Source organism: Gambusia affinis, linkage group LG01, assembly GCF_019740435.1.
Source record: "Gambusia affinis linkage group LG01, SWU_Gaff_1.0, whole genome shotgun sequence".
Classification (NCBI taxonomy): domain Eukaryota; kingdom Metazoa; phylum Chordata; class Actinopteri; order Cyprinodontiformes; family Poeciliidae; genus Gambusia; species Gambusia affinis.
The window spans coordinates 8478774-8491771 of NC_057868.1; the positions used below are offsets into that span (position 1 = coordinate 8478774).

The following is a 12998-nucleotide window of genomic DNA, read 5'->3' on the forward strand; positions in this document are numbered from 1 at the left end:
CAAAAGTTAAAACATGCCTTGGAAAGTTGCCATTTAGACTGTTATTACTAGTAAGATAATGGTCTTGGGCTAAATAATTTGCGTATTTCAATGGTGAAAATTACAGGTTTGAAGCTGAAACAGAGCTCCTCACTCTACAACCAGTAATTCCTTCGTAAAATTTAGGAAATGGGAAAGAGGTGCAGAGTTGGAAACTTAACTCTAAGCAGTGTCATTGGGGGTAAAATGGTTTGTATAGTTGCTTGCAAAGCTCCCGGTTTGGCATTAAAAGGGAGCACCGGTGCTCTCAGAAGCCCCATTTAATTGGCTTTAAAAGCTTTCCGCCCTCAAATCTCTGGCCCTCGGGCGCTTGCTCAGGAGACGCGCCGTCTTGAGTGAGGTCGGCTCGAGAGACGCCTCGACTTTTGTGTGTTTGATCACGAGAGGTTCTGGGTATGGATGTGAGTGTGTGTCTGTTTGGAAGATGAAGAGGTTTAACTAATGGAGACTCTCTAATACGATAGATGGAGATCGTCAACGAATTTTTTATTTTTTCTCTGTTTGTGAATGGACCAGAAAACACAAAAGTGGTACATTGTTAGAAAATGAAAAAAAGAAACTTGGAAGATCATAAAAGTAGATTAGAGAGAAATAAAAGGGTTGTCACATGCATTAAGTGAGTGTATACGTGGTCTTGTACATTAGAGCTCTTTAAGATTTTTACCTGCATCTCTTTTGGATGCCAAAGGGACTGAATCTCCTTAAGACCTGACAAGAAACATCAAACAGTGGGTCATTAGTGAACCACCTCTTTTCTCCTTTTCTTTTCTGAATATTTCCCTCGACTTCCACAGTAACAAAATCCAAATATTCCCAGCTAAGTCTTTTCCTCTTTTCCCCTTTTTTGTGTGTCTTTTTGTACTCATGTTTGAATAATCACTCTTTGTTGAGTGTTCAATGGGTGATGTCTCACCAAGTCAGCATTTTTATTGGTATTTTATTCTAAAAGAAAACAGAAAAGTACAATAAGACCACAAATATATTATGTTGTGTAGCTGTGAAACAGCAGAAAATTACAAGTTGATATAAGCTTATCAAAATATGTCAGGGATTGTCATTTGGAAATTTGTCTTCCTGCAAGGTGACTAGATAGAGCTGTGCCGCTGTTCTTGTGTTAGCGCCTTTTAACATAATTTACCTAATATTTTATATCTTTATTGTGTATTTGACTTCTGTTTCAAAAAAGACTGTGAAACGTCAATATTTATCTTCATTAAGTTGGACATCCATTCACTTTTTTGGCATGTCCAAATTTTCTGTGACGTTTCCAGCAGAACATAGAAACGCAATGAACTGCCATCTAACGTAGATGGCAGTGCAAAGTGGTTTGCGTAAGTGCTATGAAAATATATCACGTATACCGACGTATCAGTGTTGATTTCATGCTGCGCTAGACTGACACTCTGTCTGCAATGAGGAAGATTTACTCATCTTCAAATCGGTGACATACCAGGGAATTTTCACCTATTTTCTTACAATGTTCAGCTAATTTCGCTCCAAGGTATCCAGTCTGTGCATAAAGTGTTGAACATATATATATATATATATATATATATATATATATATATATATATATATATATATATATATTGTTGCATCATATTGTCATATCCACACGAGCTTTCCTCTGTTGTATCCACCACGACTATGTCTGGTTGGTTCCCTCACCATTTTGTCTGTCTGGATCTGGAAGTCCCACAGGATCTTAGCTCGGTCATTCTCCACTACAGTGGGTGTTTCCACACTTGATCTTGGGGGTTCCAGTCCATATTCTGCACAGATGTTTCTGTACACTATGCCTGCCACTTGGTTGTGTCGTTCCATGTATTCTTTCCCTGCCAGTATCTTGCACCCTGCTGTTATGTGTTGGACTGTCTCAGGGGCCTCCTTGCACAACCTACACCTTGGGTCTTGTCTGGTGTGGTAGATCTGGGCCTCAATTGCTCTGGTGTTTAGGGCCTGTTCCTGGGCGGCCATGATGAGGGCCTCTGTGCTGTCCTTCAGTCCAGCTTTTTCCAGCCATTGGTAGGACTTTCTGATGTCAGCCTTATTTGCGGTGGTACATCCCATGCAGGGGCTTGTCCTCCCATGATGGTTCCTCCGGCACCTCAGGTTCTGTTCCCCATTGTTTGAGACATTCACTGAGCACATTGTCTGTTGAGGCTTTGTCCCTGATGTATCTATGGATCTTGGATGTCTCGTCTTGGATAGTGGTTCTCACACTCACTAGTCCTCTGCCTCCTTCTTAAGGAAAAAGGAGCATGAAAAACTAGAGAAATACCAGGGCCTAAGGGAGGAACTGGAGAGGGCCTGGAAGGTGAAGACCACAGTGGTGCCTGTGGTCATCGGGACCCTCGGGGCAGTCACCCCCAAACTGGAACAGTGGCTACAACAGATCCCAGGAACAACATCAGACATCTCAGTCCAGAAATGTGCAGTCCTAGGCACAGCCAAGATACTGCGCAGAACCCTCAAGCTCCCAGGCCTCTGGTAGAGGACCCGAGCTAAGAGGAAGAAGAATCACCACCCGCGGTGGGTGAGAAGGGAATTTTTTTTTTTTTTTTTTTTTGTTAATGTTGCACCTTTTTTTATTCCAATACACTTGTATGTTACAAAGCAGTGGTGCAACACAAACTTGATAAATGCAATAGGACTTGACGTATCACAAAATGGACTCTATTTTTTCACGCTTAAACCAACATGCATGCACCAACAGGATGGGGGGCAGCTTATAGCAGGTTGAGTTCCCAATCATTATCATCCAGACAAACACATACTGCAATCAAAGACTTGGATACACCTCATTAAGCAGCTTTGATTTTTTTTTTTTTTTTTTTTTTTGAAAAGTGAGTTGTTACATGCTTGCATATAAATAGCTCAAATGATAATGATAGTAATAGTTCCCAAAATATAAAATGTGCTTTGGTAATTTCCTACATAGGTGCAAAAAGTGTGTTCAAAGCTCATACAAAAGTAGCAGCTTACAGTCCGAAAATTACAGTATATCTTTAGTGTTTATCATGTGGATGGGCGTTTAACTACATTGTTTAGGAGGAAGTTTGATGCTTATTATTTCTTTACATGTTTATTTTCTGTACTGATTCATTTTGAAGAACATTAAATGAAAAACCATTGTAAAATTAAAGGAGCTTTAGATATTACGTGTAGAACATTAAACATTAACCATCTTCTAAATCTGTGTCGAAGTGGTCCACCACTTTCACTAAAGGAAAATGATGTGTTGTTTATTACGTTTCTTAGGCCGTTTCAGAGAATTTGAAAACCGCAGGCACAATAAATTTATCATGCCCTGCTGAGACTTTTTGATTTAAACCCAGGTGGATAAACTCGATCTTCGTCAAGATAAAAACTAACTTACTTTAAGACAGTTATATTTCAAAAGTCACCATCGAGAGCAAAGTGGCAGCAAACTAAAATTCCTTGATATGGTGCAAATTCAGCAAATAAAGTTTGTGGTTCTAATTCTGAATATTTAAATGCACAAGTGCCACTTTTTATGAATTAACGTGAAAATAAATGCTTCAACTTGTATTTAAAACAGCAAATTTCAAGATGGCTACTAGACACGGCTAATGAAGTTCTTCTAACTCAAAGACAGACGACTCTGACAGCCAACGTGGTCCGTAAATATCAAACTGAGCCGGCTTCGGCTTTGCCTCAAAAATATGTTGTTTGTATTTTTTTCCCTTTTTTGTAACTCCGTTTTTTATTTTTATATTTGCATGCTGTTTGCACATGCTGTGCAAATGATGAAAAATTGCTTTGTAGAGAAGAAGCGAGCGAGAGGAATCATTCTCCTCGAGGGTGGAAAAACCACCCCCCATCTCCTCCGCCCCTCCATCCCTAAAAATATGCATCGAGAGGTGAGAAAGAGGAGAAGCAGTTGCTGTCGTGGCTTGGCTGCGTTTGTGCAGGAAGAAACAGAATAGTTGGGAGGAAAAAAAAAGAAGAAGAAGAAAGAAAAAAACGAGAGGTGCACCAGAAATATAGAAGACCGAGGGAGCAGTGACAAACGGCTCTTTCCTTCCTGCCGGCGCTGAGCGCAGCGTGCTCTGCATCCCCTCCCTCCGCTGATTAGGCCCATATTGATTTGAGGCGTGTTTGCGGGGGGGGATGAGGAGGATGGGGCGGGAAGGAAGAGAGGAAGATGAGAGAGGAGGAGACGGCGGTGGGGAGGTTCTGTAATTGTACACTAGATGCTCCTCTTTGGCGGCAGGAGGGGGACAACAGAGAGGAAGAAGCGAGTGTTAATGGGAGGAGAGACGAAGAGCTCCTGATGGGAGCAAGGGCTCCGACACGTCCGGATGGGAGAAGAGGGAGACTGACGCAGATGGAGAAATGAGCATTCATCACGGGAGAGTAAGGGAGGCAGTGTAAAAATACATGATTTGGCCATAACGTCACCTGTCAAAAACTTCAGAGGGAGAAAAGAGAGACAATGCAGCACACTTTAGTTAGGCCAGAGACTTTTGCTCCTACCTCTGGAGAAAGACGAGGAGGAGAGGGTAGCTCTGATAGCAGTTCAGTTTATACTGATGGATAGAGATTTTTGGAGAAATCGCAGGAAAACGGAGCCCTTGCATCCCCCTCAAACAGAGCAGCACACATGTGAATTAGCTGGAGAGATCTGTCATCCTGAGCGGTGCAGGCTTCCTCCTCACCACTGACAGAACAGGCACTTCTCCAGCTGCCCGTGGCTTTGCTTCACCTCCTTCATTTCTTTTTCTTTCCAACCATCACTTTCTCCTTTGCATTTCCACAGCAGCAGCCATGTATGCAGGTACACAACAGAGCACAGTCCCGGCATCGAGACCGCGCTTTTGTCTTTTTGTTTCTGACTTCTCCTTCCGTCTTTCATTCACAGACGACCTCCTGGGCAAAAGGAGAAGCTTTTCTCCCAACAGCAGCAGCGATTGTCCCTCTGATAGCAAGAAGTCACGCAGTGTCTCTCCAAAAGGTAAGATTCATATGTCAAAACAACAAAGGTGTATAGAACAAACTATTATAAGTTACACAGAGGAAGTTTATTGTTTGATTTTTCTTCCTATTAAAAAAGGAAGGCCACTTTATATGAAAAGCAACATATAAAAGCGTCATGATCAATATTTCATCAACTCCACCAATCATAGATTTTTTTAAACTCTTGAGCAATATAAGATTATTGTAATTTACATTAAAAAACTATTAATTACAGCTAAATACTTACTTAAAATTATAGCACAGCAAATTTTTTTTCCTCGAAAACAGTTTAAAGTCAAAAAGTTATTCATCTCCACATCTGAATGTGGAACAGAGCCATTTCTTACTGTATATTTTATTTACTCCTCTACAAGATAAATTAAAGTTTCCTTACTTTTTACTTTTTTTAAGCATTATAACAAATGTGAAGACTTTTATTTCTTACATTTCGGGAATAAAGAGCAGACATTTCCAACCAAATATTTTAGAGAAAAAGCTCTGATTTACTGTTAGATAATGTATGTTTTTATTGTTTATTCAGTGTAACTATTTGTGATATTTAAGAAGACTTATCAGTTACACTAGAAACAGAGGTGATGTCACACTGTGTGAGAGAGCAGTCATCACTCTGCAGTAAAACAAGATTTTACTATTATTTCAAAACAAAGACGGTATTATGATGGTTGACACTTTAAGCTCTTTAGCAGCTTATATCAATGGACAGCAACAAATTACCAAACACTCCTCCCTGCTATAAATGGCTAAAACCACAGCTTTGCTCCAACAGATTCATCCTTCCTGCAATCTGCTGAAAGTAGTTCACTTTCTAACAGCTTTGTTCTCTTTTTGTTCTTCTTCCTCCACCTTATTGATACTGAGAACAACTAACTGAGTCTTCATCTTGCAGGAAAAATCTCCACAGTCCAAGAGTGTGTTAGATTCATAAGTTAGAACTTATGTATTTAAATTTTGTTGTGCTTTCTTGCACGATGACAATAAATTAATTATAATTTGATTCACCGATTGGAAAAACAGATTTTTTTTTGTTTATGACCAGCCAATCATGGTCAAGCATAAAATCGTCTGATTCCAGCCACCCTCTTTTTTTTTTCCTTCTTAATTTTCTCCAAGTCAGTGAATGTTGATGTGAGGTTACACTTGAAGTTTAATTTACAGCATTTTGAATATTCTTAAAAAATTGGGGTTTTTTTGCCCCTTAAGATTTCAATAAGTTACTGTTTTTATGGAGTTTTGAACCCCTGAAACTAATGCAACGTTTTTTTAAATACCACTCAGCCTGAAACTTCCCACCAAAGACAATCGAGCTGCTTTATGGTGCCATGTTTTGGTGCTGGTTTAAAATTTTAAATGTTACTGCTGGTGCAGTAACAACCCTCTCACCTGGGTTAAACTACAGCCCCTCTGTAGTGCTACAGTCTCACCGCTGCACTCTATTATTCATATTCCCTCCTGGTGTAGTGTGAAACTCGCCGCCCGGCGTGGGGCCATGGCAGCCGCTGAGCGCCGTCCCTGTTCACTTGAGGAAGACCTCTCAGCTGATGCATTATACAGCAGCTCGCCACACAGTCAGTCCTATCAGACAAGAACCCCACAAAACCCTCTCTGATGGTTTTTGTGCAAGATGGAATCGGCTGAAGGCACATGTAGGAGGACTTTGAGGTCCTGTTGGGTCTTCCTTCTGACCTCTGCCCACTGGGTGACCTGTGACCGGCTGCAGTCCTGCCTGGAGCCTCTTCCACTTCCTCTGTGGGAAGAGGCTCTCATTCCTGGCCATTATAGTCTTACTCAGACACAAGGCGGCTTCTAAAAGATGCATAGGGTTAGTTATTGGTTGAGAGGCAGCCTGTTTGCGAAGTGCTGTGTGTGTGGATTCAGTCCTAGCTTCCTTTTTTTAAGGCAAATAGGGCAAAATTTTATTTACCATCTCGGAGAGTGTAATGTATTCTATATGCTCTCATTACATACAACAAGGGGATAAAGTAATACCTTTGCAGGGTCAACCTGCTGCGTCAAAGCCTTTAAAATACTATGCTGATGTTGTGTTTTAACCTTTAGCTCTGTTCACGCCCAAAGCCTGACGCTACACCTGTTTATGAGCTGGATTTGCCGGCTGCATGTACTGGCCCTGAAGTCTGGCGACAGACGCTATCTTTTGATGACTAATGCAGGTGAAGAAATAGACTAGAAGAGAGGGAGGGAAAGAGAGAGCAGCGTGTGGATGGAGCCACGCCGCTGTGTAAATGATGTCTGTTTTCCTTTCAGCTGCAAAGCCGGCACCCACCGCTGAGTTTAGAGAGAAGGAAAACTTTAGACAGGCTCAGACTAGTTTCACACACACACATGCACGCAAACACATATACTTTAGGACCTTGGGTGGATTAGCGGGAGCTTGGCGGCGGAGACAGAGATGCTTGCGTGTTTTGCTTCCTCCCCTCAGCACCTCCACCTCCGCTCCTCAGCGCCACTCCTGCTCGCCTGCCCGGGGCCAGACTCAGGTTTCAATAAGGAGGAGGGTGGTAAAAATAACCCCAGCTTTCCCTCCACTTCTCCCTCCTCCGCCTCATCTTCTGTCTCCTTCTTCTAACTCCTGAACCACCTCCCCTTGAGTCCCCCACCACCTTCGCCTTAGATCATGTTACTATTGACAGAAAGGGGGGAGGAGGGAGGTCAGAGAGTGAGAGATTAACCATGAGGGCTGACAGCTCTGTGGATATCATAGACAAAATCATTTACACTGCACCACTTTGATGCATTCACATACATTTTATCTTTATGGGTTTTATTTGTGCTTTCCTTATTTTGAATTGAAATCCTGGCATTGTGGATATGGAAAGTGCAGAGCTTTCTGCAGAGAAACCGAGAGTTCACCATGGGGTCAGTCTCCGCTTATGACTCTGTGTATATAACTTAATATGAGGAGGTTTCCGGTCTGTCTTAGTGAACAATATATGGAGAAATTTCTGGCTCGTATCTGAAGAATGCTTCAGTCTTAAAACAAATTCTAAAAGTACAAAGTTTCAGGTCTGTAAACATTTTTTTATGTATGTAGTTTTGCTGTGTCTACTTTCTCCTTCATTCGGACATTTAAGAACAGAACAAGTGTGACTTTGTCATTGAAATACGTCTCTCTTTACGGCCAAAAATGGTGATGTAATAGACACAGTCCAAGTTACAGGTGTCAGGGTACTGCTAGGTTAGATAAAAACCCACAAATTATCCGCTGTACTTTAAAAACTCATTTTAACAGCATGATGGAAAAAGTTCTGCAGCCTAGTTCTAAGCAACTTGTAGAGACTACATGCTCCTCCCTATGTGTTGCCGTGCAAAGCTGGTCACTTTTACCTTACAAGAAATAAGCAGAATGTTAACAAAACTATCAATAAAATCTACAAAGAATTGAGATGCACCAATTAAAGTTTTGAGACCATTTTCAGATCCGATTTCTCTGTATCGTTCTAGTTTAGGCTTTCACTAACTTAGTGAACGCCTAAACCTGAAACATTGTAGGTTGCTAAGAAATGAAAGTTTTCCACCGAAAGGCATTTTCTTCTTCGCTTAAGATGAGCTCAGTGAGTTTTGAATTGTGCTCAGATGTTTTAATGCACAATAAATCTTTTAAATCTAACACTGGTTTATATTTAAAATTTCTTACTTGGATTTAGTTTCTCTTTTATGACTCTCGGAATTATTATTTTTGGGTAAATAAATTTTCAAAAATTACTAAGAACTAAATTGATTACGGTGTTTTGTCCTGGTTCATTTTATCCCACATGTACTTTCTGATGAAACACAGTTGGTGAATACTCTCTCCTGTTTTTCAGAAAACTCCCAGAGTCCCGTGGTGGAGGCAGGCGGCAGCCACGGCCACATGAGCACCGTGGAGCATTACAGGCGCATGATGTCAGCACTCAGTGAGCAGGGATCCTTTGAGGAGCAGCAGCAACGCCTCTACCAGCTGGCGAGCAGCATGGGCCTTCCCGGCCACGGTCAGTCTTCGGGCCCAGGTTTTTGTTTTGTTTTCTTGGGGCGGGGGGTTTTTGTGGTTGTCATCGTCCTCACCATCACGTCCAACACCGTAGATACCGACATTTTCCAGAAACAGCGTAGACTAACTTTTAGTCCTGCTTTCTTTACTTTGAAGTGAAACTCAAAACTTAATTGAGGTTCTACGGCAATTTCCAGTTCAGCTGCGACCAACCCGCTGAGGTGCAGTGCAGCTCTTTCACCTCACTCTGCAGCGTTGCGTTCAGAGTCCTGCGGTACGCTCTGCTACTCTGCTGCCACGGTAAAACCCAGGCCCTCGGAGATGGCTGACATTTCTATTTGCGGTGCTTGCCCACCCAGCGTCAAAGTGTCACTCTGGGTGATTTCTGACCACCCTGGCTCTCTGCTGTTAACAACACCCACAAGCCCTCACATGCATCAGTGGCACGGCTGGTTCAGGGACTCTCATTGGCTGCCATCTGACTCCTCTTAAATCTCCCAACAACCAGAAAACCGCCAGCGTTTCACAGATTTACTTGTGTCTACAGAGAAAATATATTGGTTTAAGCCTGAAAATGGTGAAGTTGTTGGAGAAAAATAAACTTTTTTTTTGTTTTACTTGTTTGGATTTTCACCTTCCAGTTATTACACATCAACATTTTCCTCGAAGTCCTCTGACGACCCTGCCGTCAGATTTCACAGGTTTTATGAAATGTTATCGCTCTGCAAAATTTAGCTGCTTTTTTTTGGACGAATTGTTGTCAATCTACTTTAATTTTTATTTAATTAGTAGTGATTTTTAATTGCTTGCTGCAGATCTAGAGGGGAAGGCCTGTAAATGCTTTAATTGCCTTTTCCCTGTGTCGTAGAGTATTTACTGGGAAAATGCGTCACATTATGAGGGTTTTATGGCTTGGTCTAATCGCTGGCTTCCTTTCCCAGAAGCCTTGACAGTTTTTATCCAGGCCCTCTGGGGCTTCCCTGCTTTTGCTTCCATAGTCTAGGAGTACAGATAGTTTTTAAACATTATCTTTAGTCCTGTAAACATTTACTTGACTTTAAAAAAAAAAGTTTTTTCTTGAACTGTTGAGATTTTGTCACAATAAAACTACAGACTACAGTCTGTTGGGTTTTATGCAATTTACCACCACAAAGAAGTGCATAATTGTGAAGATAAATTAAAATAGTTTACAAGTAGAAATGCAAAATTTGTGGCTTTCATTCGTGTTGAGTCTCTACTTTGATACCCCCATATAAAACCCGTTGGAATCAGTGCAGAAGTCACTTGATTAGTAAATAAAGTTGACCTGAGTGTAATTTAATCTCGGTATAAATGCAACCGTTCCGTAAACCTCAGAGGTTTGTTGGCGAACATTAGAAAAATGTAGTTAGAGGGTGAATAAAAATCCCGTGAGTTTTTTTTCCTTCAGATTCTTTTTTTTGTTTTTGTTTTTTTTAAAGTTTAAAAACCATCGGTCATTTTCTTCTCACTTCACAGTCATGCACTATGTTGTGTTTGCTGCTTTAAATCCCAATAACACACAATGATGTTTGTGGTTTTGATGTGACAAGAAGGGGAAAGGTTACAAAGTATCAATGCTTTCGATAGGAACTGTACGACTTCGAGCTGGAGGATAAGTTCTCGGTAAAAACGTCTCCACAGTGAGACGCAGTCTGCGTCCTCACATCCAGGAGGAGCCCTAGGCGGCACACTGGGCGACTTCCTCAAGATACCTGAAGACGGTTTACTAGTTTATTTACGAGACATGTTATTAGACTTCCTCTTCTCTAATTAACAGGTGGGGCTTGATAAGAAACCGACACTGTTAGACAGACGATGGGACAGGCAGAGAGATGGATGTTTTGTCTCTCAAGAGGTTGACATGAATCGTCCCGCCGAGCCCTCCTTGACATTGACCTGGTCTCAAATAAGCCCCCAGTGACCCCTTCCTCCCAACTCCCCCTGGGCCCCTCGTGTCTCCTATACATCTCCCTCTCCAGCACCCCTTCCCCTCCCCCTCTTCCTCCTCCTCTTCCTTACTGCCAACTCTCCCTTTAGCCTTGGTCCCTGCAGAGCATCCTTTCATGTGTTTGAAGTGTAGGGCACAGAAAATGAAAGTGTGTGCGTGCGAAAGAGGCGGGGGTGAAGAGGATCTCTATGTGTGCATGTGCCTGGTTGTGTATGTGTGTAGGTGCAAGGTGTTGTTTGAGAAGCTGTCTTTGGACCTGATGGGCAAAAGAAGAGAAGGAGGGAGAATTGGGGGGGTAGCTGGGTTGTAGAAATGGCCAGGAGGGCTTTCCCTCCCTCTTCACATGATGAAAGAAGGTTGCGGGAGAGGGAAAGTAAAATGAGAAGTGGGGGTAGAGATCCAGATGAAAGTGAGAGGAGGAGTTGGATGTTTTGTCTCCTGCTGTTCTCCCGACTCAAAACATGAAGCATCTTTAGCATTGTCCTAAAAATGTAGAGAAAACTCAAGCAGGCGATTGGTCAAAGGACAAAGACGTGTGGCGTTGCGGATTCACCACGTCTTTACAGCAGCCCGGGCTTAGACGACTGGCAGAATGCCCTCCTATGGAAAAGATACTTGAATTTTCTGGTGCATGCAGAGTTTTAGCGGATGGATTTTGGCTTTTGTCGACCTGCCAATCCACGAAATTCATAACCGATCCAGCCAAGCTGCATCGGCGCGGCATTAGCCTTTATTCTCGCGCTGAGGAAAACCCGGCTTTACTACGGGGATTTACAACTTCAGGGATGATTATGGCAAGAAAAATGGGATGGTACAAAAACTGGGACTGCTTTCTGAAGTAACTTAATGGAACGAAAGGGGCCAGTTAGTGTTTATGTGTTCTCAATTAGGACTTTAATTTGTAATGAGAGGGACACTTGTGTGATCCAGCAGCTGCAACACGAGACCAGAGGTTTAGTAGGAAAATGAAGCATCTGAGTACCTTCTCTGTGGACACAAAAACACACAGACTCGCAGAAGGGCAGCGCCTTGGGTGACCCTGCTACTCTCTGCTCACATAAAAGAGAAATAAATGGAGAGAAGGAGGGGAAAAAATATGGACCTGTTGCTTTGGTGAGGTTTTACAAGGATACACAGGATAAATATAGATGTTAATAACAGCAGGATCCAAAGAAATAAAGACAGTTACCACTTCACAGTTAACAGTTTTTACACGTTTTAATTGAGCTGCTTAGTATTTTAGTGTTTTCTACAAGATATCAAGAGTTTGTTCTAAGTCAATAATTAATGGACGTTGGTTAAAAGTGCTATTCCCTTTGGCAGGTTTTTTCACTGGTAACATGGAAAAAAAGTTTTGTTTTCCATATTTTTATATTTGTTTTGAGAAGATAATCTTTTGCCGTGTAAGATGTAAGTGATCACTTTTACTCCATGGACTCTATTTCATCATGTTTTTGTCATTAGCAGTGGCGGATCTTGCATAATAGGTTCCCTGAATAATTGGCGTCTATGTTTCTGCCTCCACACACCGAACACACTCCCACCCTGCCAACAAAGTCCAATCCGATGCTTTTCACTGTGTAACTTATTAGAAACATAAGAACATAACTGAAAATATTGATCTCATTATATCTGATTAGGAGTTATAATGAGTTATAAGTGGGGATTGATAAGTGGTATGTCGCTTTTCAAAGCTGGAACTGAGGTTTTATGAATCTCGAGCTGTGTTTTTTAAATATTCTTTGTTCACGGATGAAGAGTTGTCTAGTTGATGTCCGACCGGTTTGGACATGCAAAATATTGAAATAGAGGTAAACAAGTGCAGAGTTCTTAAAGAAACATTTAAATACTCCTTTAATTTAGCACCAGAAAATAGCTATTAATAAGATTCAGATTCTCTCTGATTAGACTTTAATTTAGGACTTACAAATAAGGAATAGTAATTACAGTGGATTGCTGATATTTGCACATACAAAGTCTGTGAACACATGCGATCTCGTCTAA

The 12998-nt window shown here is 41.6% G+C and overlaps 1 protein-coding gene across 8 annotated transcripts in view; it reads left to right on the forward strand.

Moving 5' to 3' along the window:
• Nucleotides 1-12998, forward strand: part of samd11 (sterile alpha motif domain containing 11) — a 105919-nt gene that overhangs the window by 74084 nt on the left and 18837 nt on the right. For all 8 annotated transcript variants that reach the window (XM_044122517.1, XM_044122508.1, XM_044122527.1 and 5 more), the window contains 2 exons: nt 4925-5017; nt 8862-9026. In XM_044122517.1, the coding sequence (XP_043978452.1) occupies nt 4925-5017; nt 8862-9026 (258 nt within the window). The remainder of the gene's footprint in view (nt 1-4924; nt 5018-8861; nt 9027-12998) is intronic.